The sequence below is a fragment of the Chelonia mydas genome, chromosome 10 (genome assembly GCF_015237465.2).
Source record: "Chelonia mydas isolate rCheMyd1 chromosome 10, rCheMyd1.pri.v2, whole genome shotgun sequence".
Taxonomy (NCBI): Eukaryota; Metazoa; Chordata; order Testudines; family Cheloniidae; genus Chelonia; species Chelonia mydas.
In genome coordinates, this window is record NC_051250.2 from 54102386 (window position 1) to 54118418 (window position 16033).

The window sequence follows — 16033 nt, forward strand, 5'->3', positions numbered from 1 at the left end:
TGTAATATGCTGAACATAGAATACGTATAAACTTAAATTCATTGGGAAATGATTCTATATAAAATCTTAAGAACAGATGGTATCATCTAACAAGCATGCCATTATTTCTTGAGCTTTTGTGGTACTGCTAATACATTGTAAGAGCTCACAAAAATTCCCTAAAAAGAGCTTTAAAAAGTATTTCATGAGCTTATAAGTAGAATCTCATCAGAATTTTTTTCCTTTTGAACTTCAAAGTCTCTACTGAGCATGCTGAACAGAAGATTCATTTAGAAGTGGATGAGAGAAAATTTACATTTAAATGCTTAGCGCATGCTAATAAACCCACACTATTTTAGTATTCTACTCTCCAACAAGGACAACTAGCAAAAGCCAGTTAAATGATTGAAGATGCCTGAAGACTTCAATTTAACTTCACTTTTTTTAGTTAAGAAATTATTCAGATTAATTGTTTGTGTTCAGATCCATGTATATTTTGCCCATTATGTTTGGAACAAATATAAACTGTTATGCTAGTTAAAAATCTTATTAAACATGCCTCTCTAAATATGCTATTGAACTACCAGCATACAGATGCGTATATACTTTAATTGCTAAATAGTAACGCCAATTAGTCTTTGATTTATTTTGCAATATGAATTTTTCAAGTCCTTTCCTTGCTTCCATAGAAGTTATTTTGGCATTTTAATAGAAATGTAGGGCTTGAGAGGTCATCTAATCTAGCCTCCTGCATTTTGGCAGGACCAAGTATACCCAGACCACTGGTGGGCAGTCTGCGGCCCATCAGGGTAATCTGCTGGCAGGCCACCAGACAGTTTGTTTACATTTGCCCGGCCGCCTGCAGCTCCCAGTGGCCGCGGAACAGTAAACCTGCGGGCGGCCATGCAAATGTAAACAAACTGTCTTGCGGCCCGCCAGCGGATTACCGTGATGGGCCGCAGGTTGCCCACCACTGACCTAGACTATCCTTGACAGGTGTTTGTCTAATCTGTTCTTAAAAATGTCTAGTGACAAGGATTCCACAGCCTCCATTGGAAGCCTATTTCAGTGTTTAACTATCCTTAGCGTCAGGGTTAGATTAATGCAGGGGCTAAAGGGGGCCTTGCAGGCTTGTGGGCCAGATGCGGCCTGCGGCTTCTTTTCATGCAGCCCGCCAAGTCTCCATGCTGCAGGCCGGAGACCGGTCCCCAAGCCTTCTCCCATGTCACCCCTCCCTGGACCTGGAGGTGCAAGCGCTGGCTCGCTGATGTGCCCCCTGCGGCCCCTAGGTTAGGGGCGTTCAGGGAATCGCTGCGTGCTGTCCCCATTGGCCAGGTACCGCAGCCATTCGGAGCTGCGGTGGTGGTGCCTGCGGGCATGCACAGCGGACGGCATGCAGACATGCCAGCCACCTCGGGGAGCAGAGCAGCGCAGTTCAGAGCCGTGGCAGGCAGAAATCCTGCCTTAGCCCTGCTGCACCACCGCCCGAAGTAATTGCCTCCTGGCTGGAGCCTGCACCCCACATCCCCCTCCCGCACTCCAATCCCCAACCCTGAGCCCACTCTCCCAGTGCAAACCGCCAGGGGCCCCACAAAATCTAATAGCCTTGGGCCCACAGGAGAGTTAATCTGGCCCTGCTTAGCATTTCGGAGATTTTCGTAATATCTACCCTAAACCTCCCTCACTGCAGATTAAGCTGATTACATCTTGTTCTATCTTCAGTAGACATGGAGAACAATTGATCACTGTCTTCTTTATAACAGCCCTTAACATATTGGAAGACTGTTATCAAATCCCCCCTTAGGCTTCTTCTTTCAAGTCTAAACATGCCCCATAGGTTCCTCATATGCCAGGTTTTCTTGACATTTTATCATTTTTAAAAAGAAAAGGAGTACTTGTGGCACGTTAGCAACTAACCAATTTATTTGAGCATGAGCTTTTGTGAGCTACAGCTCACTTCATCGGATGCATACTGTGGAAACTGCAGAAGACGTTATATACGCACAGAGACCATGAAACAATACCTCCTCCCACCCCACTCTCCTGCTGGTAATAGCTTATCTAAAGTGATCATCAAGTTGGGCCATTTCCAGCACAAATCCAGGTTTTCTCACCCTCTGCCTCCCCCCCCCCCCCCCCCCGAAACTCACTCTCCTGCTGGTAATAGCCCATCCAAAGTGACCACTCTCTTCACAATGTGTATGATAATCAAGGTGGGCCATTTCCTGCACAAATCCAGGTTCTCTCACCCCCTCACCCCCCTCCAAAAACCACACACACAAACTCACTCTCCTGCTGGTAATAGCCTATCCAAAGTGACCACTCTCCTTACAACGTGCATGAAAATCAAGGTGGGACATTTCCAGCACAAATACAGGTTTTCTCACCCCCTGCCCCCTTTTCCCAAAAAAACACACACACAAACTCACTCTCCTGCTGGTAATAGCTTATCCAAAGTGACCACTCTCCCTACAATGTGCATGATGATCAAGGTGGGCCATTTCCAGCACAAATCCAGGTTTTCTCACCCCCCCTCCCCCCAACACACACACAAACTCACTCTCCTGCTGGCAATAGCTCATCCAAACTGACCACTCTCCCCACAATGTGCATGACAATCAAGGTGGGCCATTTCCAGCATAAATCCAAGTTTAACCAGAATGTCTGGGGGGAGGGTAGGAAAAAACAAGGGGAAATAGGCTACCTTGCATAATGACTTAGCCACTCCCAGTCTCTATTTAAGCCTAAATTAATAGTATCCAATTTGCAAATGAATTCCAATTCAGCAGTTTCTCGCTGGAGTCTGGATTTGAAGTTTTTTTGTTGTAAGATAGCGACCTTCATGTCTGTGATTGCGTGACCAGAGAGATTGAAGTGTTCTCCGACTGGTTTATGAATGTTATAATTCTTGACATCTGATTTGTGTCCAATTATTCTTTTACGTAGAGACTGTCCAGTTTGACCAATGTACATGGCAGAGGGGCATTGCTGGCACATGATGGCATATATCACATTGGTGGATGTGCAGGTGAACGAGCCTCTGATAGTGTGGCTGATAGGGTTATTAGGCCCTGTGATGGTGTCCCCTGAATAGATATGTGGGCACAGTTGGCAACGGGCTTTGTTGCAAGGATAGGTTCCTGGGTTAGTGGTTCTGTTGTGTGATTATCATGCACATTACAGGGAGAGTGGTTACTTTGGATGAGCTATTACCAGCAGGAGAGTGAGTTTGTGTGTGTATGGGGGTGGGGGGGTGAGAAAACCTGGATTTGTGCTGGAAATGGCCCACCTTGATCATCATGCACATTGTAGGGAGAGTGGTCACTTTGGATAAGCTATTACCAGCAGGAGAGTGAGTTTGTGTGTGTGTTTTTTTGGGAAAAAGGTGGGGGGGGTGAGAAAACCTGGATTTGTGCTGGAAATGTCCCACCTTGATTTTCATGCACGTTGTAAGGAGAGTGGTCACTTTGGATAGGCTATTACCAGCAGGAGAGTGAGTTTGTGTGTGTGGTTTTTGGAGGGGGGTGAGGGGGTGAGAGAACCTGGATTTGTGCAGGAAATGGCCCACCTTGATTATCATACATATTGTGAAGAGAGTGGTCACTTTGGATGGGCTATTACCAGCAGGAGAGTGAGTTTCGGGGGGGGGAGGGCAGAGGGTGAGAAAACCTGGATTTGTGCTGGAAATGGCCCAACTTGATGATCACTTTAGATAAGCTATTACCAGCAGGAGAGTGGGGTGGGAGGAAGTATTGTTTCATGGTCTCTGTGTGTATATAATGTCTTCTGCAGTTTCCACAGTATGCATCCGATGAAGTGAGCTGTAGCTCACGAAAGCTCATGCTCAAATAAATTGTTTAGTCTCTAACGTGCCACAAGTACTCCTTTTCTTTTTGCGAATACAGACTAACACAGCTGTTACTCTGAAATTTATCATTTTTGTTGCTCTCCTCTAGACTTTCTCTAATTTAACTACCTCTTTCTTAAAGCATGACACCCAGAACTGGACACAGTACTCACGCTGAGGCCTCATCACTACCGAGTAAAGCTGGACATATACCTCTCTTGTTTTATATCTGATATTGCTGCTGTTAAACTCTGGAGTTATATTAGCCAATTTCCACAACTGTATCACATTATTGGCTCATATTCAGTTTGTGATTTACTATAACCCTCAGATTGTTTTCTGCAGTACTACTGCCTAGCCAGTAATTCTCTGTTTTGTGCATTTGATTTTTCCAAATACTTTGCACTTGTCTCAATTGAATTTCATCTTGTTAACTTCAGATCCATTCTCCTGTTTATCAAGAGTTACAAGATTACTCTCCCCTCTGTTATCCAAGTCATTAATGAGAATATTGAAAAGTACCAGACCCAGCACAGACCCCTGTGTGATCCCACTGGATATGGTTCCCCCCCCCTTTGACAGCAAACCAGTGATAACTATTCTTTGAATATATTCTTTCAAAGAGTTGTGTATACGCCCCTTATAGTAATTTCATCTAAGCCAGCCTTCTCAACTGGGAGTTCACGGCCTCCTGGGGGTCTATGAGATGGTTTCAGGGGGTCCGCGAGCCCTGGAGCCCTACAGAGCTGAAGTCCTGAGCCCATGGGCAGAGTTGCAAGGGGCACGGAGGATATGGCCCCCCCCAAACTGCACTGCCTTAACCAAAGTGGGACAGTCCCAGGGCAGTTCCACCCCCCCACTTCTGCCTCTCCCCTGCCCCCCCCTGAACAGGTCGCAGCCCCAGGCGAGAAGCCAGTGTGGGGCTGCTGCTTCCAGGGAGTGGTCTTGTCTGCTGCTGGTGCTTGGGGCTGCAGCCAGCTCCCAGCCCCGTTTCACCGTTTGTGCCGCTGGTAAGAGCTGCCTGGGTGGGGGACCTAGATCTGGCTGGCAGAACCCTCGGGGAGCAGCAACTCCCTGCACCCTGAGCTACGCCCCCTGCTCACACACAGCCCCTAGCTCACCCTCCCTGCGCTACCCTCTGCCTGTAGACAGCCCCTACTACCCCTCTCCCTGCATCCTGAGTTATATCCTGGCTTGCACACCATTCCTAGCTACTTCCTGCCTGAACCCTGAGCGGTTTTTGAACTTTATGAGCTGAGCCACCCCTCCCTCCCCCTGCAACACACTGGGTGGTCTGCTGAGGTGAGTCAGGGGGTGAGGTGGCACTCCTTCCCTGCCCTACCGTGCATAGCTGACTCCATGAAATAGAAGTCAAACTATGCCTATGGAGGCCCTGCCCAGTGCCCCACAGGGCAGAAGCCCTGAGCCCCAGCACCCTGCAAGTCTAAAGCCCTGAGGGACACCCCCTCCCACCCCAACCTGGTGTCTGAAGCTCGGAGCCCCGAGGCTGCCCTCCACTTGACCCTGGAATTTTTTTAGCGGGGGCGGGGGGAGAGACTCAGAAAGAAAAAGGTCAAGAATCCCTGCTCTAGACCACATTTGACTGTTTTGCTTATGAGAATGTCATGAGGGATTGCATCAAAAGCCTTACTAGAATAAAGATCTATTCTGTCTACTACTTCCCCCCTTCCCCCTCATCCACTAGGCCAGTAACACTTTCAAAGAAGGAAATTAGGTTGGTTTGACATGACCTGAATATTTTCAGGCCCTGTCAACTTGAATTAATCTAACTTATCTAAATAGTCTTTAAACCTGTCCTTTCCCTGTTCTGGCTTGTGTTTCTTTTCCCCCTCGTTGTTAAGCCTCTGGCCACAGTTAACCTTTTTATTGAAGACTGAAGGAAAACAGGCATTAAACACCTCAGTTTTCTTGATGTCCTCCATTATTAGTTCTCCTTCTCAGCTAGGTAGTAGACCAGGGGTCGGCAACCTATGGCACGTGTGCCAAAGACGGCATGCGAGCCGATTTTTAATGGCACGCTGCTGCCTGCCGGGTCCCAGCTGCTGGCCCCACTCAGCCCGCTGTTGAACCCAGGCCGGGACCCCGGTAGGCAGCAGCGTGCCATTAAAAATCCTGCCTGCCCCGACCCGCTCTTCTCCGCCTCCCCCCACGGGGGCAGGGTGAAGAAGCTTGGTCCTGCCGGCTGCTGCTGCAGGGCAGGCGAGCTCCCCCCTCCGCCGCCTCTTCCCTTAGCGTGCATGGTTCCTGACCCGCCTCCTCTCCCTCCCTGCTGCCCGTCAGCTGATGGCCCTGGCAGGGGAGGGGGAGAAGCGGAGCTGCAGCGCACTTGCTGCTCTGGGGAGGAGGCGGAGAAGAGGTGGGGATGGGGCCTTGGGGAAGGGGGGTGGAATTGGCATATCCCCTCCAGCCCCCTGCTGTGAGCCGCTCTGCGCAGGGGCCTGGGAGCACCCCACGACCCTAGCTCCCTGCCCTGACCCCTGCAGCCCCCCACACACACCCCAGCCCCCTACCCTGACCCCTGCACCCCCCTCACACACTCCCAGCCCTCTGCCCTGACCCCTGCACCCCCCATGACCCCAGCCCTCTGCCCTAACCCCTGGAGACCCCATGCACCCCTCACACACCCCAGCCTCTGGCCCTGACCCCTGCACTCCCCCATGACCACAGCCCTGACTCCAACACCCCCCGCCCACATACCCAGCCCCCCCCCCATGCCCTGACTCTTGCACCCCCCACGTTTCCACCACCACCCTGAGCACCAAACGGGAGCTCTTGCACCCCCCCCCCCCTCCACATTCCCACCTGCACCCCTCGCACCAAATGGGAGCTGCCCTGGTAAGCACTCCAAACCTCCTGCCTCAACCCTGAGCCCCCTCCCTCATTCTAGCTCCTGGCCAGACCCTACACCCCAACCCCCAGCCTGAGCGTTCACCCCCAGCCCTGTGCTCAGTGCACTCCCACCCTCAGCTCAGTGCAGAGAGAGAGGAAGAGAATGGGCTAGAACCAGGGAGAAGGTAATAGGTACCCACTCTATGTGAGCCACTCAGCCCACTGCTGGTCTGGGGTCCCGGCCGCCAGCCCCGCTCAGCCCGCTGCCGGTCTGGGGTTCTGGCTGCCGGCCCCTTGCAGGCCCCACTCAGCCTGCTGCCGGCCTAGGTGGGCTGAGCGGGCCGGCGGCATGAGATCAGCATTTTAATTTAATTTTAAATGAAGCTTCTGTCATGGTCAGGTTGTAGGCAATAAACAAAAATTCACAGGAGCCCTGACCTGTCTGTGACTTTTACTAAAAATAATGGGGGGGGGGAGAAGAGCATGGGGGGGGAAGGAATGACACCTGGATCCCCATGGAGGGGGATGGACAGCCCCGGTTCTGGCTGCTGGGGGAAAAGGGGGTGGACAGCCCTGGCTCCAGTCCTGGCTGAAGCTGCGGCGGGGGGACACACACAGCCCTGACTCAAGCCCGTGCTGAAGCCGTGGGTTGGGGATGGCACAGTCTCAGTTCCTGCCACAACTGTGAGCGGGGCGCACAGCCCCAGCTCCGGCCAAAGCAGCTTGGGAATGCAGAGGCTCGGCTCCGACCCCACCGCTGACATCTGAAGCCAAAGTCATGGAGGTCTGGTAAAGTCACGGAATCCATTACTTTCCTGATATCCCTGACTAAATCGTGTCCTTAACCAGGGCGAACACACCATTAAAAATCTTCGTAACCTTTTAATAAAGATACGGACAAGGAAAAATAGTTCAGGCATTTGAAATATAAAGTATTAAGTAAGGCTTTCATTTTAACGTCCCTTGTTCCCTTTTCCTTTTGCTGGAGAGTTTTTAGAAAGAAAAATCCCTGTATGACAGTTGCTTAGATGGTAATAATTGTCCTTTTCGGGGGGGAGTAGTTGAAATTTGAGCGGTTATTGCTATTGTCTTAAAGTCCAGTTCTGTTTCCTAAAAAACAAAATAAGACAAAAAAAGAGGCGAGGGAAAACGAGCAAAGATATAAAATGTGGCTTCTGTCTGGTGTTAACTCTCACGTGACATCTTAAACTGCTGGAAAAATTCAGACATGACACACAGTTCTATTAGCCACACTGAGACCAGGCAAACTTATACCAACATTGGGCTTTTCAGGGCATTGCTATAATCTGTCTCTTTGGTCACAGGCACACAGCAGTGTTGCAAAATATGCATTTTTGGCCAGCCTGACCAGACGCTCCTTCGGTAAAAGGCAAAAGGAGAGAGATAGGAAAGAGAAGAAATAATGTGAGGAAGGAAAACACATGAAGAGGGTGTGACAGGGTCACTGACAGTCTAATATCCCAGGTGGTATTTGGGATTTAGCTAGAGCCTGTGGCAGTTTTATCTGGGTCCATCTCTCTGGCCCGGTCTGGTCAAGATATTTCTCGTGATCAGGATGGTGAAGGCCGAGTAGTGTCATGGTGGATTCTAGGTTCCCAGGAGATGGCTGGGATGGCAGCTATTATGAATAACTGCAATCTTCCTCTGTTTTCCATGTCAGAGATCATCTCCCCATCCATGCACTACGCTTAGGAGGCTCATCGATTTCCCCTTGAGAGGCAAAGTTGATTTCAGCATTACCGATAAGTGAGGATGTGATTAGGTCACGGATTCTGTGATTTTAACAGCCCTCCCTGACTTCTTCGGCTTCAGCCATGCAGCTGTCATCTCCCGTGGCGGCAGTCAGCCCCTCTCGCGCCCCACCCCTCCTCCCCAGATTGGTCGCAGGCTTCCATGAATTTTTGTTTAGTGCCCATGACATGTCCATAACTTTTACTAAAAATAACTGTGACAAAATCTTACCCTTACCTATAATCAACTGTGGTCTCTCCAATAAGTGATCACCTTACAAGAAAAAATATGAAGGCAAGGTGCATGCCATAAATCCTATCTATGCACTGCTTAATATTTTTTTTTGTATGAGGAGGGAAAAATGGAATAGAACATTTGTGACTTGTTTTGTTGAGTACAATATTGCTTTTTCATTTATCTAACAAATTATATTTTGTTTATGTAGCTCTAATCAAGATATCTAACAGTTTTATGATAGGAAGACATAGCATGTCCATGTCTGCCAGCTATACAGTTAAGAGAACAATCTTTGGCTTTACCTAAAAAATTAAATATTATCGGCATGAAATGTATCGCTTGAATAAGATTTTATTTGTTGATTATTAGTCTCTGATTTTGACTGTTGTGGGATGTGCGAGATGGTGATGTAATAACACAATGGGTCACTTAAATAAGTTCGCATGGGTCCCCTTATGCAGTAGCTTTGTGTTTCATCCAAGATGCTGTGAAGTCAAGTTCAATAACATATGCGCTTTTTTTTTAATGTTTACCAGAATCTTAGAGATCTGTAATTCTCTAAAATTGTATGTGTTCAAATGTAGAGATTAATAACTAATAAGCTTTGGGCTCTTGTAGTATCTTTGTGAATCATGAATTTAATTTGGGTAGATTTTTATTGCTTGAATACACTTCATATATAATGGGTGGTAACCCTGTAATTTGTTCTAGTTTCCTGTCAGGGTTTATACAGACTGCTCTCTTGTTTCCTGGGATAACTTTTTGACTGTTCAAGTCACATGAAAGTGTTGACTGCTTTTCCGTGTCTGGAACAGCTTGTGACTGTTTACTGGAAAAAGAAGCAGCTACATTGTAAAAATGTGCAGCATAATAGCTCTGAATAGCTTAATCGTATACACTGACATAGAAAAAGCATCTTTTAAGATGTGGATTTGGCTAAAGCAAAATGTTTCCTGGTATTTGATAATTTTTTCCACTTTATTTAGCTAGTTTCCTCTATTTTACGGAGCTTTCAATGCTTTGCACCCTTCTTCATATTATTTAATATAGCCACTGAATAACAAGTGTTAAAGATTAAGTGTCTTAATATGAAACTCCAGGGTAAAGGTTTGGGATCCCACTATTAAAAAATATAGACTTGCACTAAGGCCCTTGAAAACTCCATCTGTTAAAGGTTAACTGCACTGCAAGCTTTCACATTGATTTAAAAAAAAAAAAAACGCACAACTTAAAAATACTTTTTAAAAAATGGTTGACAGCATACTGAGCCCTGACCCTTTGCATACTGAGTATTTTGAATAGCTAGATAACCAAACTCCTAGGTCAAAACTCATTTGACTCGAAGTGGGTTTTAAATTGCGGGAGGGGGTATTTGAGGGGTTGGGGAGCTTTCACTGCTGTCAAAAGGTCTGACATGTATTTCCATCATAAAAAGTAAGACAGAAGAAAGAGTTTTCTGAAATAGATGAATATTAAAATGTCTCTGCACAAATGTGAGGAGGAAGGAAGCAACGAGGACTAGATATGATGAAGATTACCTAGTGGGCTTATCCCAAATGTTGGTTGGCTCTCATTAGTAAAATGAGAGGTGTTTTACAAATGCATGGGTGCACTAATGACGATAAAAAGGTCCATTAATAAAAGAGCGAAACAATAAGCTGACTCTCAGCTTATTGAACTGCTTCATAAAAAGACACATTTACAAAGTCGTATAACAAGAAAATTATAAAACTGAAGCCTGAACATCTGTAAGGAATGAACACGGTGTTCAAAAAAATAAAATCCAGTTGACAGAACAGTAAAGGAATACCATACATGAAAATTTTTAGCATGTATTAATCAGCCATTCTGAATGATATGTTTCTTTGAGTATTAAGGGAAATAGTGTATTTGGTTCTGGGCACCACATTGTTCGGGAAATATTGGTACATTGGATAGCTTCAGAGAAGAGCAACTAAATTATAAAGGCCCTGGAAGGTTTCACTTATGAGGAGAGACCCAAAAATGTTTGGTTAAGAGACTAATACAGGCAGGGGGTGTGGCAGGGAACATCGCGTAAAGTATACAAAGGTTGTTAGCACCAACGACGGAAAGGAATTTTAATGTGGTATTTGGTGGTACTTTACAAGAAAATATAAAGTATACAATTTGGGGATTATGTTGATGGTATATCAGGAAAAACATCTTGACAGTAAGATGTATTGGGTTGCGGAATAGTTTCTTGAAGCACTGAAATGTTATAATGTTCCCAAGTGATAACTACATTGGGAAGAATATTGGAAAATGTGCTGACCAGGGAGCTGGACTGTGGGTGACCCAATAAGGTCTCTTGGCATGTCTGATTCTGTAAATGATTTCTGCTGCCATTTAACTGTAATCTATGAAGTATATTATGGTAAAGTCTTTTGGGCACCCAGAGCCCAAGGTGCTGAGCACCATCAGGTCCCCGTCAGGTCTGGCAATTGGAGATAACCTTGCAGAATTAAGCCCTAGATGAGCAAGTTAGTCTTCATCACTAGTCAATCAGTCGTATGCACTATTTAATACTTTAATAACTGAAAATATTTAAACTGTTATAAATTTAAATTTCCATGGGCATGCTCTTGTTACCTGTGGCAGCCGACAACAGAAGTGTTATAACAATACAAGTGGCTCCTTTGATATGGAAGAGAACTTTGTTTATATGTGGAGATTCAGAAAATAACAGATTGCACATCCTGAAGGAAAATGGGGGAAGCTGTACGTAGGCTAAAAGAAAAGGAGTACTTGTGGCACCTTAGAGATTAACAAATTTATTTGAGCATAAGCTTTCTTGAGCTACAGCTCACTTCATCGGATGTATGTAGGCTGTAATTTAGCTTCTGGGAACTTCAATTCCAGATGCTAATAGGTAGAATTGTCGGAGGAAAGCTATAAAGGCTTTTTGAATATAGCTTTCAATATGATTGGCCTCTGTGTGTTCCTCTTGTTTAAAGCATAGTTTCTCCTAGACTATTCTTTGTACTTGAGAGACTTCTGTCTGGGAAGAATCCTGGATGAATTTAAATATATGCATTTTAAGTAGCCTCTTTTACCAAAGGAACATTTTAGTCTCATGAATCAGCTGGTCAGTAGAAGCTCTGAAAAGGAGAGTGATATGTTTGAGTGTGTTTTTTACAGCTCGTGTGTCATCTTTCATGGATTTACTCTGAATATTAGTCTAAATATCCAAGTACTAATCAGAGATAATTAGATGTGCAAATGAGGATTTGATTGATAACCAAGTTGGCTTTCTGATGATTGATTCTGAAATTTGGCATCCTGCAGGTTCACAAAAGAACTGTAATATAATTTAAACAGTACAGGTTTTAGAAACATACTGACATATAATACATACCATACATTTTAGCTGAGGCTTTTTAAATAAATCATTCTTAATCATTTTCCATTTTAAGCTATCATTGCTTTAAAACAAAAACATTTCAGTGGTGGCATATCACAATTTTCATGGACCTGTAGACTCATGACTCAGGAGTGTGGTTTTGTTTTGTTTTTTTAATTATTTCCTAATTCTCTTTCTTTCGGTACTATTATAAGTGGTGGTTCAATGAAAAGGTCACAGTTCTGGTTTCCACTGATCAGCTTTCATGTTAAAATCCAAGTTAGTATGCTTTCTGACCTACCATTTGAAAGTAAAGGTTAAGGGGAACACCTTACCTGAAATCACCAACTTGCAATGTTTCTATCTTTAAAGAGATTTAAATAGCTTACTCTTTTTTTCTGGTTTTGTTTTAGGTGAAATTGTGGTAAATGAAGTCAACTTTGTGAGAAAATGTATTGCAACAGATACAAGTCAGTATGATCTCTGGGGGAAATTGGTTTGCAGTAACTTCAAGATTTCATTTATTACGGATGATCCCATGCCACTTCAGGTTTGTTTCTCTCACAATTGATACATCATGATTCATGATAAATAGGATTAATAAAATAGATTCGGTTAAACCACAATAAATTCCTCAAGTAATTGAGAGGTCTAGCCTCATTCTATAAAACAAAGGAAGTTCAAATATCCATCCTGAATTATTGGTGTGCCAATCCTTAATTTGCCCTATTGTATCTACAGATCGTAAGTTTTTGACATCAGAGTATTATTTTCCACGTCATTTGAACTATGGTATCAAAGCAGTTAATGATGGAAGTACAGCGAGCTACTGTTTGCAGGAGGGTGTTTTGGGAAGTGCTGTTAAAAAGCCAAACACTTTACTATTCGTTGGAAAATATAATGGAACACCTTACTGAATTCTGAGAATTCCAAGATTCCTTTATGTAGATATAAGCACCAATTCAGCAAAATCTTTAATATGTGCCCAACTCCTATTGAAGTCAGTAAGGGAGAGGACAAGATACTAGTGAAATGATCATATTTAGTATACAGGCAGCAATATATAACAATTAAGGCTGGTTGTTCATAACAACAGAAAAGGGAAAGGGCATGGCAAAACATGCAAAAGTCATAACCTTAGTTTAATTTGTAAATATCTTGGCAAAGAATATTTTTAATACAATAAAGGTTGTTGAAACTGAGTTATCATTTATACTTTTTTTTCAATAAAAATTTTGTAATCATTTACAACTTTTTTTAAAGTATTCAGTTGCCGCCTGGACGTGTATTTAACTACATTAGTGAAAATACATGAAGGAATCTTGCTCAGTAGTGACTAGTGGGGTGACAAAGGCCATGGCTTTTATGACAAAGCAAATTTATTGTATTCATATTTTGTGGCATGAAAATCATAGCTGTAACAGCCTTAAAGTTTAATATAATTCTATTCCATGATATTCAGTGTCTTAGTTTTGGAGACCAGTAATATATAAGGCTCCAAAGGCATATTATTTTTAAATTAATATGTTAAATTAGCATTATATTTCCTTATCAAATGCATTTTTTGCCTCTCTCTTCTTCTGCGGTCATTTTTCTCATTCTTTCCTACAAAAACGCACAATACAGTATTTTAGATTTGAAGTGATCTGATATTATTTCTCTGCTCTCTTCAAGTGGTCTGAGTTTAAACTAAATTTGTAAACTATAAAAATTACAGTCCTTTACATGCTTATACTCTTTGTAGCTCCTACACTTGTAAAATAGTATGTGACAATAGTAGCAGATGGCTAATTGCAGCATATATAATTATGTTTTGGGCTCAGTGTACTGTTTCTGAAGTTTTCAACCTGGGGTCTGTAGATGCTCTGAGGAGCAATCCTCCACACGTAATCTATTTTGTTACATCTGGTGTTATAAAAAGAAAGCTTTGACTTTGCTCATGGAAGGTGACATGCATTTTTCTTTTCATAGTTGCAGTAATGGTTTTTCATCTTAAATTGCAGTCAGTTTGATGCTGAAATGATTCATGATTAGGCTAGAAAACTCCAAGTAAATATTGTCTGTTTAACTTTTTTTATATAGAATCCACATTGTTTTTATTTGAGAAATATCTGTCAGTGTTCTCTCTAACTTGTGTTGTAAAAACAATACTGCTGTAAAGCTCCTGTTATTTATCATGAGTTTGTCTGTGTTCCAGAAATTTCATTATAAAAACCTCCTCCTTGGTGAACATGATGTGCCGCTAACATGCATTGAACAAGTTGTCACAGGTATGGAAAAGTCATTTAAGTATGGTGAAAAGCTTAAAAGATGAGTTTGTATGTTACAGTTAAAATTATTAGCTGCTTTCTATATTAAGGCACAATCGTGCACAGGTAAGGTTGAATTTCATTAGTCTTTCTATGAAGTTACAAATTAATTTAAATTTAGGTACAAGTCAGAAAAGCAATCTAAAGACTGGATAAAATTCAAATGAGAAATTTTGCAAGACTTGCATTAAATTTGGTTTCCATGTGCTTTTTAAAGTATGTGAGATTACAATTCTGAATTCATAATTGTTCAAGAAACAGTGCCTTTTTAACAACTGTTGGTTTTCCATTTAATTTGTAACTGTTTTGCATATAATTGAACATCTCTTCTACCTTAAGATTTTAAATTGAAAAAAGATAACCAATGATTATCAGAATTACAATTATTTATAGATGGTACTCCCACCACCAAGCCAATTGGGCCATACACAACAAAATACATTATATTGCAGTTCTGATTTTAAGGTGATCTTGTTTCTTTAACTTTATAGTGGCTTTTAAACAGGACATTAATCAGCATCCTCTGCAGGTGAATTTCTGTCTTCTGCCAGAAACTATGGCCCGAGTGTGTTTTATTCCTTATTTTGAAGATATAAATTTTTAAAGCAGATTAAGTGGAATCTATTAGTTAAGTTTAAAATTAGAGAGAAACTTTATCCAGTTTTGGAGGACCAGCTTTTGGACCTGCATAAGCTCCCATAGTATTTATTAAGATTGTCAAAATTACAGGATGAGCAGCATTATACTGATACTCCCATCTATCAGCCTTTTGATACAGTCTATCTCATTGGACCTTGCCTGATGTCTCTTTCTGGAATGATCCCCTCTCTCCACTGGATAAGATAGAATTTTGATAAACCAACACCTCCATAACAAAGCTCCTGATGAGGATATTCTCTCTGCAGATGTTTATAAAGACTGTATCGTTTGGTGGGCCTTGGTATTAGCAATTGATAATATAAATATTATATTTATAATATTAATTGGTATTATTAATATAAATAATAGAGGATATTTTCTTGCAGGTTGGTTCACTGGTGTTATTTTTTCACTATATAGAAAAGGTGACAGAAATTATCCTGGGAATTACTGAGCAATTAATGTCTCCGATGGTTTTAAAAATCTATCCCAGATATTGGAGATTAGTGGATTGCATAGAGAGTTGTAATCTATTTGCATGGGAGCAAGCCACTTTCAGGAATGGCTGCTCCACGATTGATTGTTTTGCCGTTACTCATTTGTCCCAAGGAAGTAAAATAATAGGTGGTCTCTGTCAATTTGAAATTGACTTTTGATTCCGTTAAGAGAGGTCATCTCTGGGAGAAATTTGCAAGGGTTGGCATAGATTCCTAATCCTCCATAGCCAAACAGTGGATAGTATTAGGATGGAGAGAAGAGGTGAGCTACTTGACCCTATTTCTATCCCAAGGGGCACCCGCAGAGCTGTGTTGTCCACTTTCCTTTTTAACTGAATTAAGTTGTGGTGGGTTTAGAAGGGGTGCAGTATTTCCCTTCCAAAATTTTGGACAGATTAGTGTCAGTGTGTTTACACAGAAGTCAAGGTTTTATTAGTGAAATGCCTTAAAAAGTGACATACTGAGCAAGCAGGTTTTAATAGGCAGAGATCAAGTTGTATATCATCCTAGTAATGATGCTTCATTAGCCAATCATTAAGAAATGACCTTGTCAGGAGAGGAC

General features: G+C 43.0%; 1 protein-coding gene across 2 annotated transcripts in view; it reads left to right on the forward strand.

Annotated features, from left to right (window-relative positions):
- The window catches only part of MTMR10 (myotubularin related protein 10), a 71021-nt gene that overhangs the window by 20303 nt on the left and 34685 nt on the right, over window positions 1-16033 (forward strand). For both annotated transcript variants that reach the window (XM_027827322.3, XM_007053763.4), the window contains exons 3-4: window positions 12440-12576; window positions 14224-14296. In XM_027827322.3, the coding sequence (XP_027683123.2) occupies window positions 12440-12576; window positions 14224-14296 (210 nt within the window). The remainder of the gene's footprint in view (window positions 1-12439; window positions 12577-14223; window positions 14297-16033) is intronic.